At 41.3% G+C, this 16974-nt stretch overlaps 1 protein-coding gene across 11 annotated transcripts in view; it reads right to left on the bottom strand.

Annotated features, from left to right (window-relative positions):
* PTPRT (protein tyrosine phosphatase receptor type T) overlaps positions 1–16974 on the bottom strand; it is a 560113-nt gene that overhangs the window by 144480 nt on the left and 398659 nt on the right. For 7 of the 11 annotated variants that reach the window (XM_089673313.1, XM_089673317.1, XM_089673311.1 and 4 more), the window contains 4 exons: positions 14001–14274; positions 7327–7363; positions 2970–3026; positions 2627–2762 (listed from right to left, as the gene is read on the bottom strand). In XM_089673313.1, the coding sequence (XP_089529439.1) occupies positions 2627–2762; positions 2970–3026; positions 7327–7363; positions 14001–14274 (504 nt within the window). The remainder of the gene's footprint in view (positions 1–2626; positions 2763–2969; positions 3027–7326; positions 7364–14000; positions 14275–16974) is intronic. The other 4 variants (XM_089673316.1, XM_089673318.1, XM_089673321.1 and 1 more) reach the window with 1 other exon arrangement.

Here is a 16974-nt window from a genome sequence, read left to right as displayed (position 1 = left end):
AGACCATAGGGATGATCAGAGGCATTCCAGTCTCCGATTAGCACTTTGGTCAGCCGGCTGAACACTGGATTCTCCTGGTGTAATGGGAGAGCCCAAGAGAGAGGCACGGAAGGCGGCAGGAGGGGGGGGGGAGTACTCCCCTCTCATTGCTTGTAAAAGCAATCCAGTAGCTAATTAGCCGCTTGATTTGCTTTTACAAGAACGTCAACCACCGGCTGAAATATACAATACAGGATGATGCCTGCTACTGCAAGCAACATCCCGGTATAATGACTTGAATTCTAGTAATGCATTGGAACGTCACTGGTGGTTAATGTGCAATATTTACGTAGGATTCTGTGCTCTGAAAAGCAGGGGGCAGAAAGCTGAAGTTACATCAGTGAGGAGAATTCTGATTGGAGGGAAAAGACACCCCCCTCCACACAGCACACAGGAACAGAGCTGATGCTGTCAATCAGCTGGAGGTCCCTCCCCTGTCACCATTTTTCTTTAGGTGTTAGGAAAACTTATCAGAAGTGATTCATGCTGATAGCAGAGGAATGAAGCAGCAGACAGAAATTACACTTTGTGCTCTGGATTGAGACAAATACACACTCTAGAGCGATATGCTTTGTTCATATTTCATGTCTGAGGTTTACAACCACTTTAAAGTATCTAGTAATTAACTCTTAACATTTGTTTGTTACAAGAGATGTAGACACAACTGTCTTTATAGAATGTTTTCCAAACAGCTCTCTTGGTAATATATACTATAGAAAGGAATCTGCCTAGTTTTTATTTTGGATAGAATAGAGAAACTTACGATTTTGTATCAAGATTTTTCCTCACTGTCCAACGCATTGCTGTGATCCTTCTGTGTCCTCTCTCTGGGCTACATCTTTCATATTCCAATGGAAAACCAATGTGCAGCCTGTGACAGTGAATTGTCCACAAAAGTATAAGAAAAAAATGTATCCCAGAGAAGGGAAAGAGGAAGTTCAGCTAAAAACCATACCCTGGGTCCCAAACAAGTGAGTAAAAGGTGCTGGATTTGAATTTTCAGTAACTCAGATTATATCAGGGCACAGTGACTCTCATGAGCTCATGAGCTCTCCACACAATGGAACACCCATTAAAAAGGGAAGCCAAAGTTGAAGATCCATATGTACAATGCCTAATGAAAGTGCCAAAGAAAGTGTCCAAGATTCCAGATTTTTGCTTGGCTGCTGCCCATGTAACACATATGTGCAGTGGCAAAAAGGTGAGCTATATAGGCTACTCAATTCGCAGCTGCTCAATTCACACTCCCAGCATAGAGACCAAGCTGTCAAAGACAGCACTTGTTACCCTTTATTAATTGGTAGCCAGTGGCACCAGCTTCCAAATGTGTGACTACAGTGACAGCCAATCACAGTGGTCACATGATTGCTGATGCTTCCCACCCCTTAAGTGTACAGACCCAATTAAAGGGACACCAGCGCTGGGCAGTAAGGGGCTGGTATTAGTTCACAACAGTGTTGATGGGGGAATCCGCCTGTTGCGCTATTGTAATCTGAAAGTGGGATAGATCGACTTCCGTACAACCAGCTTGCCCATAGATTGATCAAAATTCATCCAGTTCCTGCTGAACCGGTCAAATTTTGACCCGTCTATGGCAGCCATAAGTGGTAGGACTAAGAAATTGCATAATCACCTGAACTATTTCTTAGTTGTACAGAAGTTACAAGGAATCACTGTATCAGCAAAACAGTAATACAGCAGGAGATTTTTGTGCCCCCCGAAACAGGATGGCTGTTTTATATTATTGTGAGTTGCTACCAACATTAAAAGAATTTGGATTCTTGGACCTTTTGTTTGGAACTTTCATTGGACTTGGGTGTCACTAGGGTGAAAGTGAGTGGAATCCCACAAATGGGAAGTAAGTAACCTAAGACAGGATCAAACACTTTACCACTCTATCCAAAACTAAAAAAAAAGTTTTGACTTTTACTTTACAAAGTTCATTAAATGTCTGTCATAGATATTAATGTCAAATATATCAGAAAGGGGAGTTGGATTTTAGAGAACTTGATTGAATGATGAGGAGTGATCATTAAGTTCATAGAATCATTTGTAGCAACTTGTGACCTTTGCCTCATATTTTATGGGTCGACATTTGTCAGGTTGTTTCCAAATGTCATGGCTAATGGACAGTGTTTAGGTTATAGGCTTCTGATAGAATGAATTCATTATAGGTACAATGAGTACTCAGTATACTGTATAAATGTAAGTAAATTAGACTGAACCCTTAGACCAAACCCTTGGGCCAATATAGCAGAAACATCTGACAGAAGCTTTGAGAAAAATAAATTTTTTGTTGACAATGAAGTGATTTTTTTTTCTGTCAACACATATTTTGAGAACAGAGAGGAACAATTCTTTACAAATGGAACCTGTACCTTGAGCCTTGGTGCCATCTGTGACAAATGCAATCAAGTCCAAGGAGACCATGATGAAAAAAACAGGCTCATATAATTTGTTTTGCTTCATTGCTTCCATGTCACTCTATGAACTTTTTGACTTCCCCTGTAAATGAGTTGTAACCTCTTCTCTGCCAGAGATATACCACAATCTGAATAAAATTTTAACCTATCAATCACATGCTAACCTTCTTTTGATGGTCATCATGGCTCCAAGCAGTATAATTATGAACATCAGCATCCCTGCAATCACCCCGGCAGTCTGCACCGTACTGTCAGCTGGCTTCTCCGGCTCCACCGTGTTGGTATTCTGTGTGGAGGCCCCTTTAAGAGAAAGAAAGGGGAGGTCATGCCTTAGTTTACTTTACAAAAAAGGCCTTAAATGCTCTTGTAGGCATACAAAACTGTCTCTGGCAGTGAAGAGGTTAAAGTGTTTCATCTGAAAATACAATTGGGAATAACAAATGGCTGCATGGTCCATGTGGGCCAATTAGGAAGAGTAATAGTTGTCACAGAAGGACGCATAGTCACCTGTGAATAGCTGGCTTGGGGGATTTCGGGTGATGGGAAGATAATCGGTGGTAACCGCTAAGAAGCAAAAGGGAATGATCCCATTGGCAAGCATGCGGGAGAGGAAAACATAGTAAGAATTGAAGAGGGAAACAGTGACCTGTTGATGGGCATTTAACAGAATCCCTCACAGTGTGATGGATACATTTAGAAAGGGCCAGGGCTAAAGGCATTCCTGAAATACCTAAAAGTATACCCCACAATCTGAAAGCTGCTGCTCATTCATTAGGAGCAGAACCACCTGCTGGTTTCTGGGCTACTTTTCGACAACATTATGTCCTAGTCCACTTGAATAAAAACTCTGCTCATTTTGTCATTATTTTAAAAAAAATGTAATGCTAGAATGTGCAATTGGAGGCAGCACGGGCACATTTTTATTTGTGGAACTACTTTTCAACAGTGCAGACCTGTGGTTCTTAAGCACTGGGCCCTGGCCCACTGTTGGGTTGCAAACTCTTCTGCACCACACAAGGATAGCTGCAGGGTTCCCTCCCTGTTGCCAGGGCTGTAAAGTGACAGTGGTCACACTGTGCCAAAAAGCTGAGCATTTCAACATCTGGCACAGTTTCATTAGAAAATATGAGGATGCATTGTGTACCAATGTTTCTATTGATGCAGAATAACATCAGACCTGCCATGACCAGGGAGAGGAAGGCATTTTACACTTCAATGGGTGCACGTACTGATAGCAGATCTGAAGTGGGTAGGGGGGGAGGGAGTGGAATACAGTATCTTCTGCATTCAGCACCTACTGTGCCCCAGCCTCCTGAGAGTATCAAGCCAGCTGCAGATCTCCTAACCTCCGAGAGTGCCCCCCAACTCCCATAGTGCCCCACAACATCCCATAGTGACCTCTAATATCCCATAGTGGCAAGCAGTGCCCCTCAACAACCCACAGTACCCCCAGGCTCCATGAGAGTCCTCACAGTCCCTCACAACCTCCCACAGTGCTGCCCAGACTCCCATTTTACCCCATCCTGCTGCAGAGCCTCCAGCCCCCCCCTACAGTTTTTGAGAGTGCCCTTATCCCCCAAAGTGGTCACCAGTTTCCCACAGTGCTCTCACAAAGTTCCCAGCCTCCTGGAGAGACCTCCAGCCCCCTTCAGAGATCCTGCCCAGCACAGTTACTCCCTCTCCAGAACACTCATCCCTCACATGGCCACCAAGTCTGCTGCAGAGTTCCCCAACCCCCTCTAGAACCCCCATCTCCCTACAGTGAGAAACAGCCCCATCCAGGGCCTTCCAACCCCCAGCTTCATCTTCATCAAAAGCCCCTAGCACATTTCAAAGCCCTTTATATATATATATATATATCCATAGTTTTCTATCCCCTACTCACTAACAAACATCACAATTTTTTTTTACTGTTGGGCCATAGAAGGTTTTAGAAAAATTTAATGAGCCCTGGTCTCACTTGGGTTAACAGGAGTCTTCTGACACCTCCCAACAACCCCCCTACTGTTCTCTTGCATTACAGCAGCACCCAACCTAGGTGCTGATCCATAAGTGTCCAGGGGCGGACTGACCATTTGGAAAGTCGGGCACTGCCAGGGGGCCCCATGAGATGCCCCTGGTACATTTTTCATAGGCTTTTTCATAGGCCCCATGATCCCCTATTGCCTGGGGGCCCCATGAGTTGTCAGTCCACCCCTGTGAGTGTCTTAAACAAAGTTCAGCTTTGGTTGCAAAATTTCCTTGGACTCACATCTAAAAAAAAAAAATTCTTTGTCAGAAAAGAACAACTTTATACGGTTTAAACTGCCTGGCCTATATGGAATAAATCACAATCTTGAGATGATTTAAAAAACTGACATTAAGCTCTTTATAGGCTGTTAAAGGTCACTACTGTCATCCAACACGTTTGGTTTGTTTATTGTTAAGAAGCTTCTATAAGGCATATATCACATATACGATCTTCAACATCAATTTTCAAAGTGCAGCTTCAGCTTTGTTGAGGAAAAAAGATCTTTCCAGGTCAACTATTTAAATTACAAAGACTTTTTTAGCAAGGCTTGTTATTTCAGATTTGTAAGTGGTTCATTTTGGTAGAAATTGAGACAAGGCAGGCTATGCATTTGCAAAAATCTTACAAAATTTGAGGTCTGTGGAAGGTTTTGTTTTTATTATAATCACATGATAAGCCCTGGTACTGCAGTAATCTCTACCAATTGTATCTTCAGGCTGTAAAAATTAAATCAGATTGGTTGCCATGCACAGATCCTTCAAATTTTGGCTTCTCCAGTTCTGAAAAATTCCCTTAACTGTATCCTCAGCATCCCTTCAGACGTGAAGCACTCATTAGAAATTTTGCACCAAAGATGAAAGTAGCAGTGTCATATTCTGTGCAACAGGCTTCCTTTCGAAGGGGCAATAGCTTCTCTGTTAGGGTCATTAGAGAATAACCCATGCGTATGCTGCTATCCAGTGCCATCAGCTAATAACAGAACTTGAGTGTAGCCCAACATAGGTCACAGTTCCTTTACTGGGTGACCATTGATCTAAGTAAAAGGGGATTTAGTGAGTGCGGGAAGGGAGGTCAGTTGGGATTTATTTATTTAAAGCCCAACAAAAATTTCAGTTTAAATCAGTTAAATATATTCCAGGTGCATTCCAGGTTTGCTGTGAGAATGCTGTTGAAAAAGACCCTTGTTCTTTATGTGGAAATCGTGCAGAGGTCTGACATGCTGCCTGCACTACCAGAGCCAGAGCTCCACAATTCAGTAGGGACTCAGGAGCATAGGCGTTGTCTATTGTAGAGCTATAGGTTAAACTCACTTTGCATGATCACAATCTAAAAACCTCTCTAGCTGACCATACCCTGATGTTCAAGGTGATCTCCACCAGCTTCTGGGTCTCGTGCTGTGCAGCTACCCTGCTGCATTTTAAACATAGAAGGTTGCCTACCTGGCACAGGCGCCGTTCATAGAATACCTTGCATTTCTCCATAAATGCAAAGCATTCACTGATTGGACAAGGTTGATGTGACATCACCACCGGTCTCTCCACCTCATTCAATCAAAAAACACTTTGCGTTCATTGAGGAAATGCAAAGTGATTTCTGATTGGCACCTGTGCTGAGATGCTGATCTCCTGTGTTCACAATATTGCAGGGCATCAGCTAGTGGAGATCACTGTAGGAACAGTTTCTACTACAGTGATTTTCAGCTTCTAGAGTGATCCCACAGCTATAGTATATGCATAGTTACATTGGTCCAAGCTGGACCAATGTAACTATGTAAAAAATGCCATACTTGGAATTCGTTTTTAACTATAGCCCTATACACATAATGATGTTGTAAACCTACAGTACACTCCCCGGCCTCTTTATTAGGTCACCTTTTCAATTGCTTGGTAACACAAACTGCTAGTCAGCCAATCACGGCAGCAACTCAATGCATTTAGGCATGTAGATGTGGTGAAGACAACTTTCTGAAGTTCAAACCGAGCATCAGAATGGGGAAGAAGGGGTATGGTTGTTGGTGTCAGATAAGCTGGTCTGAGTTTTGTAAAAAAACTGCTACACAACCATCTCTAGGGTATACAGAAAATGGTCTGAAAAAGAGAAAATATCTAGTGAGCAGCAGTTGTGTGGACGAAAGTGCCTTGTTGATATCAGAGATTAGAGGAGAATGGGTAGACTGGTTGCTGCGACATTCAAATGGTAGAGTCAGAATTTGGTGTAAACAACATGAAAGCATGGATCCATCCTGCCATGTATCAAAGGTTCAGGCTGGTGGTGGTGGTGTAATGATGTGGGGTATATTCTATTGGCACTAGCAAGGTGTACCCAATAAAACTGGCCTGTCAGTGTATATGATATGTGCATTAAAAAATGCTAAGGACTCTTACATAGACCTAAAAAACCATAAAGAAAATTACATATTTATTTTAGGCATGGCACAACTTAGCTGACATACTCTATGTCAGAGGCTTTACTCATCCTCAAGGCATTGATATGCTAGCATACGCTTAGTTAAGTTAGCAGGCCCAAAGACTTGTGAAAAAGAACAAAAAACTGTTGTGTAAAACTGCAAAGGGGGGAGTAGAGCCTGAGTATAAAATGAGCAAATATGGCTGTTCTATGTACATATACAATTACAAACTAGTTAAAAAAAACAAGATTTTTTAAAACATTTATGCTAATTGATTACCTTGTTTACAACAAATTTGTTCTCTTTTACATGCATATCTAAAGGACTATACACCCCCTTTAAGTTTGTCTCCGCCCAAACCCACACAAGACGTACTGTATATAATTTATTAGAACGCCATCATTTCACAATCCCTCTACTTATATATATAAAAAAAAAAGTCTCACCTTTGGAGGCCAGACGGACGCAGCTGATTTTAGTTTCCTGTAAAACCAAAGAAAACAAGGCAATCAGCGCAAACTCATTAGCTGGCTTTATCGGTGTTGGAAAAAGCTATTCTTGCAACGGGCGGCCCCTGCATCATGGAGCGCCTGGATTATGTTTTGAGTACACAGAAATGTTCTTGGAAAAGGAAGAACTGTTCACTTGATCTTACATTTCAAGTAATTACCTGGTGCTTGTAATTTCACACCACAACATGACAATTTTCACTTCCCAATTTCTCATTCACAGAAGCAGAAAAGTAAAGGTGAGCAGGATAGACAGTTGTTGAGAAAAGTAGACAACAGAAGGGCATGGGGCCTGCTGCTTCTGCTTACAAGCAGCTTCCGGCCTTTCCATATATTATCATACAAGGCTTTCTTGTGTATGAAAAACCACAAGACAGTAATAGAGGAGGAACTGTACTATCTTATACATTACCTGTCAGCAGTAGACATAGGCTGCAAAGGGTGCAAGTAAATGATTTAGCCACCCCCAAGGGCCGGATGTATTTGTCATCTTCTTTTCTTAAAGAAGATCTACCATAACAATCTTTATTTTACAGTTCTGTCCACTATGGGATAAAGTATGCCTAACTGCTTCCCAACCGCCCTATAGCAGATATACTGCTACAGTGCGGCATGGTTGCGCAAAATCACATATATATATATATATATGATTTTGCATCTGCGGGCAGGGGGCAGCCGCGGCTCTCAATCACTGGGTCCTGGCCGATGATTACTCGCCGGCACCTGGTGATTGCCGAGCATTTCCAATGGGGAGGAGAACTGTATGTAAACAATACAGTTCTCCTCCTTGTCAGCTCATGCACACTGCTTTGGATGGCTGTGCACTGTATTGGTGTCACTGGGGATGTCGGTGGCAACAAGTCATTCCCCCCCCAGTGTCAGAATGCCCGCTGCAGTCCCGCTATAAGTCGTTGATCACCGCTATTACTAGTAAAAATTTTTTAAAAATTCCAGTAACTATACCACCATTTGTAGACGCTATAACTTTCACGTAAGCCAATTAATTTACACGTATTGGGATTTTTTTTTTTTAGCAAAGACATGTAGCAGAATACATTGTAGCAGAATACATTTTGGCCTAAATTTATAAGGAAATCAGATTTCTAAAAAAAATTTTTACTGGACATGTTTAATAGCAAGAAGTAAAAAAATATTGTTTTTTTTCTGAAAATTGTCGTTTTTTTTTTTATAGTGCAAAAAAATGAAAAAAGCATAAGCGATCAAATACCACTGAAAGAAAGCTCAATTTTTGGGAATAAAATGGACATACATTTCATTTGGGTGCAGCATTGCAATTGTCAGTTAAAGTAACGCAGCGCCGTAATGCAAAAAATGGCCTGGTCAGGAAGGGGGTAAATCCTCAGGAGGGCATGTGGTTAAAACCTTTTCCCATGTTTCTAAATGCTTTTTAACCCTAGCTATGAGCACCCACCTGCCCCCTCTTCTCCTGACGCTGATCTGACAACATCTTTAATGGAGACGGTTGATTCATAGCTGCAGCTTGTCTCAGCTGTGAAAACTTTCCCAAGACAAGCACTAGCAAGAGGAATGCAGGAGTTGGGGTGTCAGGTTCTACATTCCTCTTGCTATTGCTTGTCTCTGAAAATTGCTCACAGATGAAACAAGCTGCATCTATGAATTAACCGTCTCCATTAAAGATGTTGTAGGATTGGTCACAGCAGGTGGGGAGAGGGTAGGTCAGTACCATAACTAGGGTAAGAAAGCACTTAAAACCATGGGACAAAGTATTATATGTACATAAACCCACTGGGAGCAAAACTGTAAAATACAAATTCTACTGATAGTTCTTCTTTAAGATGATACCTCTGTCTGGAGCTCCCAATATACTACTATTCACTGTTTTCATTCCACAAAAGTGACAGTGACCACTCAAGTTGGGGATTTGATATCACCAACACTGATGTCACCTGCTATGCTGCCAATGGCCAAGAATTTTCTTTTCTTTCCAGGTCACAGCTCATGCTCATTTATTTTTTGTTTATGTTTCCCACACGATTCTCCCATCATTTATTCAAAATTAATTTGTTTTTCAAAAAATTTCCAACATGCCCGATCGCTCAAATTCTATGGTCACACGAAAATCGGCCATTTCTGTGACCCACTAATGGTGCGAAATTCAAAGGAAAATTCTTAGAAAATATTTTCTAAAGAAAATTCTTTCAGAATTTGACCCATGTATGGCCGGCTTTAGCCTTATGCAGGCCATACATGGGACAAATTCTGAACTAATTTTCTTTAGAAAATTGGAAATTGTGAGCGTTTTGTAATCCAATGGTGCCACCACTGATTTCAAAATTCGACCAACCAAGCCTTCAATTTCACCTCGTTGCTACAGAATTTTCTTTTCTTTCCAGGTCACAGCTCATGCTCATTTATTTTTTGTTTATGTTTCCCACACGATTCTCCCATCATTGATTCAAAATTAATTCATTTTTCAAAAAATTTCCAACATGCCCAACCACTCAAATTCTATGGTCACACGAAAATCGGCCATTTCTGTAACCCACTAATGGTGCGAAATTCCAATGAAAATTCTTAGAAAAGATTTTCGAAAGAAAATTATTTCAAAATTCGACCCATGTATGGCCAGTTTTAGCCTTAGGCTGGACATACACTATACAATTTTCTGTTTAATTTCTGCCCAATTTCCTTTAGACTTACCTTCAACTATGTAGTGCAAGGGTCTGCCTATTTGGATACAATTGAAGTGTTGTTTAGATTTGACCTCATATTATATGGTTTTTGGTAAATCTAAAGCATTTTTTAAAGACAACTGTATAATGTATGGCCAACCTTATGCAGGCCATACATGGGTCAAATTCCGAACAAATTTTCTTTAGAAAATCATAAATTTTGTGCATTTTGTAATCCAATGATGCCACCATTGATTTCAAAATTCGACCAACCAAGCCTTCAATTTTACCTTGTTGTTACTGAAAAGAATTTTCGTGGCCAAGAATTTTCTTTTCTTTCCAGGTCACAGCTCAAACTCATTTCTCCTAGATTGTAAGCTCCAAGGAGCAGGGCCCTCGAACCCCTTGTGTATTGCATTGTATTGTTATTGAACTGTCTCATGTATTGTCTCCCATTGTAATGTAAAGTTCTGAGCGAACTGTTGGCGCTATATAAATACCATATAATAATTTATTATTCTCCCATCATTGATTAGAAATTTGGTAGTTTTTTTTAAAAATTTCCACCGTGCTTTTCACTCAAATTTGATGGTCGCTCGTAAATCAGCCTAAGCTGTGGCCCACTAATGGTGTGAAATTTGAATGAAAATTCTTAGAAATGATATTTGAAAGAAACTTCTTTCAGAATTCGACCCATGTATGGCCGGCTTAAGTGTCCTGAAATTACAAGGTTTATACCAAGCACAGAGCTGTCAGGAGGTTACAAAAAAAAACAAAAAAAAAACAAAACAGGATTTTCGCTGTGTCCCTTGCGTCTTTTATAAATGTTGGAATTTTATCAGAGTGTATCTTTGATAGAAGCATTAATGAGTCTAAGTACAGACACATAGACAGCTTATGTTATTTTGCTTCAGTCCCTCATTAGCTTGTATTCAGCAACAACATCTACGTCAATTAGTGGTACTACAAAGACTTATGTTGGTGTAGGCTGCTGTCATGTCTTTGATAAGTGTAACATCGCACTTCCCGTATGATGCACTGACAGAATAACACATACTAGGAGACACCATGCCCTCCACCTGATAGATATGGGTAACATGTACAAAGAAATTCTGGGTGCATTGATAATATCTACTATGCTTTGGCTACTCTTTAACAAAGAGTGACATGTCAGCTCCACAATACTAATGAAAACTGTCTGCACGCAGAATAATAACATACAATGTGCAAAAATGTGTTTCAATGCACAACAGCTAATGAGATGTTTGTATTTTATTTCCACACAGCATCTAAAATGACAGCTATAATCGGATCATTATTTGTTTTTTTTCTTTTCTATTGATTGCTTAGGTACGACCTGCGCATTAAAGCAGAACTCCAGGCAAGGTACTAAATACACAGTTTAAAAACCGTTTTACCATCTAAATCACTTTTAATGTTCGTACAGCCACTCTTGCCGTAATGTTTACTCAGGCGGGTGACACACTTATTTCCTGGTTCAGCAAAGCGGCTTTCTGTGTCACCTCCCCGCCTCCTGGCTGCTCGGTGGACACAGAATCAGCATCATCAGCCTCTCTGTTCAATGAGCAGGAAAGTGAGTCAGGAGGCTGTAAGTTTTGGTTCACACTAGTGCTGCTGTATAATCATGTGGCTTTTTTAATGTTTTCAAAGCATTTTCGTGCTTTGAGCGTTTTTATGTTTGTAGGAAGAGGAGACTGGTTGTTAACCGCTTGCAGTCCACCCCAGGGGCGGACTGACAACTTATGGGGCCCCTGTGTCCTTGCCCAAACTCAAAAAAGCCTATGAAAAAGGTACCAGGGGCATCTCATGTGGCCCCCTACTGACCCCGGGCCCTCGGGCAGTGCCCGAGTTTCCAAAGGGTCAGTCTGCCCCTGGTCCACCCTATAGCAGAAGTACTGCTACAGGGCGCCATGGGTTCGCAAAATCACGTATATATATATGTGATTTTGCAGTTCTGGGTAGGGAATGGCGGCCCTACCCGCGCAGGCCATTTGCAGCCTCGGCTGTCAATCACTGGGTCCTAGCCGATGATTACTTGCCGGCGTCTGGTGATTGCCGAGCATCTCCGATGGGGGGGGGAGAACTGTTTGTAAACAATACAGTTCTCTCCTTCTCTCCCCTGTCAGCTCCAGCACACTGCTTTGCATGGCACCGCATAGCACAGCCATACAAAGCAGTGTGCATACAGTGAAGCACTAACACAGCACACTATGTAGAATGGCACACAGCACACAGTTAACCCTTTGATCGCCCCACAAGTTAAAACCTTCTTGCCCAGTGCCATTAGTACAGGATCAGTGCTTTTTATTAGCACTGATCACTGTATTGGTGTCACTGGGGATGTCAGTGACACCAAGTCAGTTCCCCCCCGTGTCAGAATGCCCTCTGCAGTCCCGCTATAAGTCGTTGATCACCGCCATTACTAGTAAAAAGTAAAAAGTTTTTTAGCAAAGACATGTAGCAGAATACATTTTGGCCTAAATTTATGACGAAATTTGATTTTTTTAAATTTTTTTGCTGGACATGTTTAATAGCAAAAAGTTAAAAATATAGTTTTTTTCTCATGCGTGTCAATCTTTTTTTTTATAGCGCAAAAAAATAAAAACTGCACAGGGGATCAAATACCACCAAAATAAAGCTCTATTTGTGGGAAGAAAAGGACGTACATTTATTTTGGGTGCAGTGTTGCATGACCGCGCAATTGTCAGTTAAAGTAACGCAGCACTGTAACGCAAAAAGTGTCCTCTTCAGGGGGGGGGGGGTAAATCCTCTGGAGGGCAAGGCATGACCCTTTCAAAAACACATAAAAATTGCGGCAAAAATGCATCCTCCCATTGCAGTCTATGGAGGCACAAATGCAACAAAAGAAATACCTTCACCTTTTAAAAAATGGCACTGCACCATGCTGTACTGATGTGAATGGGTACCATAGGAGAACAATATAATTTCGATTTGTGCATTACAGCATGACAGGAGAACGGGGCCCTAAGGTTGAACCAGAAAGTAGTGACCCTGAAACAGGAAGTAGTGAAGCCGGGAGAGGAAGTAGCAGAATGATCTTCTTGGCCAGGGAGTATGGCAGAGTTGTGTAAAGCAGAAGAGTGACTAAACCAAATGACAAACCCCTTGTCTAGAGAAGAGTAAACATATGAATTTAGACCACAACTCCAAGCATATTATTTGTATATGTCTTTATGTAGCACCCACAATTTAGGCACGTTGTACGTTGTACATTCACATCAGTCCCTGCCCACAAGAGCTTGCATCTTTAGGTCCATACCTCACATGCTAGGGCCAGTTAACCTACCGGCATGTCTTTGGAGAGAACCAACACAAGAACATACAAACTCAATGCAGTCATTGTGGTGCACAGGACTTGAACTAACAACCGTAGAGCTACAAGGCAGGAGTGCTAGCCACTTGTGCTGCTCCAGGGCATCTTGCTGTTCTCAATAGAGTCGGGAAGAGCCTCCCTCAGGTTTTTATTGCTGTCTGTGTCTTTATTTGGGATATTTTCCCTCATTTCCTATCAGGACAAGAAATAAGTAGAGCTTCTGTCTATGATTCTTGTACAAACAAAATCTGTAGTAAGGCTTTAAACTGGGTACTTAGGTGTTTGCCTGGATTTCCACTTAAATTAAAGGTAGTTAACCTCATATCATTAGAAGAACGCCATGTGAAAGTGCAGTTTCCCATAGCAGCCAGGTCAGACTTCATATTTCACTGCTTGAATTTTATCAAACAGAACTATGAAGAGAAAGATAGGCAGATGATGTCACCGCAATCTAAGTTTAATGTACAGATGGCCACAATAGCCACCTCCACCTATAGATTGCCCCCTCTGGTCCTGGTTTCTATGGGATAATGCACTGGCTTCAATACTGCACCTTGGAAGGCCTTATAGAACATAATTTGAATTGTTCATCATGCACATACCCCATTGGCAGAGCTCAGGGCCTGGAAGTATATACTGTAGCTTTTCACAGGTGATAGAGGTGGGTTCCAGTAGCCATTGTAGGTCCTGTTGTCTCCTACAGTAAAGGGCTGAGTGGCTGCTAGCTGTGTAGGTTTCAGTTCTGCGGCAAAATAATGGGGGGATTCCATGACTGAAGCATTTCGATAACTCACGGGCACAGGAAAACAACCACTGGCATCGGCTGCCCGTCCAGATCTTTGTGACCGTTCCTCCTTTACTACCAGTTGGTAGACACTACCGGACCAAAAAGAGAAAAGAACAATAAAGTTAATGGGAAGTACGAGAAGAATAGGCAGTACAATACAATATACAATACATATTTATTTGGCAGAACTTTAAAGAAAATAAAAACAAGGCCTTTCCTGTTTGTCCTCAAAAGTCATGGACAACCTTGATGACCAATAAGGGGTTTTGGAATCAGGATAGGGCAATGTCACAGAAAATGTTGAGCTTTGCATAAAACTTCAGCTACTAATGTATCTGGATACACTGATGTTTTTGACATGTGGTTCTCACTGAAGGTAACCTCTGCTTGTTTATTTTTCTAGTCTGAACTTCATAGATTTAGGAATTACAATATGGGAATGGTAACCTCTGAAATTATTATCATGTCTCAGGGTACCCCCGCTGAAAATTATATATCTACATTTGGTGGTAGCCGTCTAGTAGCATGAACGGTGAGTTGTGTAAAGATTTTATTGAAAGAATACAGAATGTGAAAATACCTAAAGTATTCAACACTCTTTCATACTAGCTGCCTCCAGCCTGCTAGAAACTTTAAAACATACCTGCAAGACATTTTTTAACCCAAAGCAGTTATATTGAAGTGTCTCCTTTTGCTTTTGTTGACTGTGCATCTCTGTGAAGCTGAAGTTTAGCTAAAAAACATTTTTTTCTCTTTAGCGTTAGTTACATAACTTACCTGTAATGGAGTATGGGCAGGCTGCTGGATTCTGTAGAAATCTTCACAACAGGGCTGCCCTGTCCTCTTCCTGCTGCTGAACGTCTGGCACTCTATTGGTTAAAAGCTTCAGTTTTCCCAGGCTCAGCTGTACCAAAAATAATCCAATGGGGACACGCCCCCTCCTGCCCTCTCCTCTACTGAGAGAAGTTATTTCACTGATTACACTGCCTATAACACGATCTGTCAATGGGGGAGAGAATCATGTACTGTAACTGATCAGGCTCTTCCATTATTCACAGATTGTCTTAATGGACAAAAGGGCAGGAGGGGATTTTCTTCAGTGTCCAGAAACCAAAAGCTGTGGACCTCCACAACGCTGGAACTTCAGCAGCAGGAAGAAAACAGGGAAGTCCTGCCGTGAAGATTTCTACAGAATCCAGCAACCTGAACATTGCAAACATTGCAGGACATACTTCATTACAGGTAAGTTTTGTAACTAAAGATGTAGAGAAAAAAAAGTTTTTTAGCTGAACGTCAGCTTTAACAATGGTATCAATGTGCTGCTAAGGGCTGAACCTCCTTAACTTATGGGTTAAGGTCCACACTTAGATCTAAGCTTTGTTGCCCACCATCCCTAGCTCATTGAGAAGACTTCTGTGGACAACAAGGGCACTTTGATTGAATAGAGTGTTGGTTAGTGTGGATTCACATATGTGCTGTGCAAATTGAAGCTCTTTTTTCACAGCTAATTGACAAAGTAGATGTTCAGCGTTTCAGGTCAGGTTTACACCAGGATCAGGTCAGGATTTTATCCTATTCACAACTGAATGACATGAGCGATGCAGAAGTATTCCCATAGAAGTTAATGGGCCTGAATTTGCACCTGAGCCGGATCGCACTGCTCAAAAAACTGACAGAACACTTTTTCAATTTGCAAGAATCCGCACTACAGCTGCACCAGACATATATGAACAGGCACATTAGAAATCAATGTTCTTTCACATGTCATGTGAAGTGGATGTGATTCAAAACACATTCAATGTGCATATGTGTGGGCAGAGTGGGGCTCTAAAGGCTTTGGCTCCGCCAAAAAGTATAGGAAATTACATATTTGGGAAGAAAGTGAAGACAAGAGCACAGGGGTTCAAGAACATGGCTTTTATGGCTTCTGTAAAACAATTGGGCTGGCAGGTTCTCTTTCAATTATTGCTCATACTTTTCCATACTTCCTAAATTAAGTGTTGTTAGGCAAAGTAGGAATAGAGGAAGTGGATTTGGTAAGAGAGGAGAAAATAATAGGAAATAAGTAACTTTGAAAATAATATATTTTGCAACTAAAGTATATTATAAAATGTACAAAAATCTTAGAAAATGTACAAAAACCTTTATGTAAGTGATTAATAAGGTGTTCTAAAACTGACAGATCCTCTTTAAAACACATGGCAATGACTGCAAAGTGACAGCCTATACTATTTGGGTACATTCACAGCTTGTCAGCTCCTAATAGCTTTTTGTAGCAATATCAATAACAGCCTCCTAAGTTCCACGCGCATAAAAGAGCCAACTGAGTGCTGGTCCAGCCCGTTTCCAGCCTGACTCATACAGTAACAATGGAAGGAAGGACACTGCAAGTCTAATTACTGCTCTTCAGTGGTTTATTAAATCCAGACAAATATGCATAAGAGAACCATAGTAACCTCTGGAGCACTCAGCCTTTAGTCATAATGTGATTTTGAGAATTGTGTTTCTGGAGCCAAAAATAGTGTTCTTCATATATTCACAGAACATTTAAGTGAGAATCTGAATATCTTTATCACACAATTCCTGTATCTGAAACTAAGTCCTTTCTCTATTGTTCCTAAATGGCTGTGTTACGTATATAGTATGTTGGCAAAGCATCTGTGTGCTGCGTTCTCCTGTTGTGGCCTTTACTGCTGGTTGGCACCACTGCTTTGCAGAATGGTGAACTGAAAAGGAAGACTTACACAATAAAATTACTCTTGCTCAGCTCCACAGGCAAAACAAAAGAA

The sequence above is a fragment of the Staurois parvus genome, unplaced genomic scaffold (genome assembly GCF_062004578.1).
Source record: "Staurois parvus isolate SC_StPar_1 unplaced genomic scaffold, SC_StPar_1.0 ptg000137l, whole genome shotgun sequence".
Taxonomy (NCBI): Eukaryota; Metazoa; Chordata; class Amphibia; order Anura; family Ranidae; genus Staurois; species Staurois parvus.
Note: the sequence above shows the minus strand (reverse complement) of the source record. Positions and strands in the feature narration are given on the sequence as shown.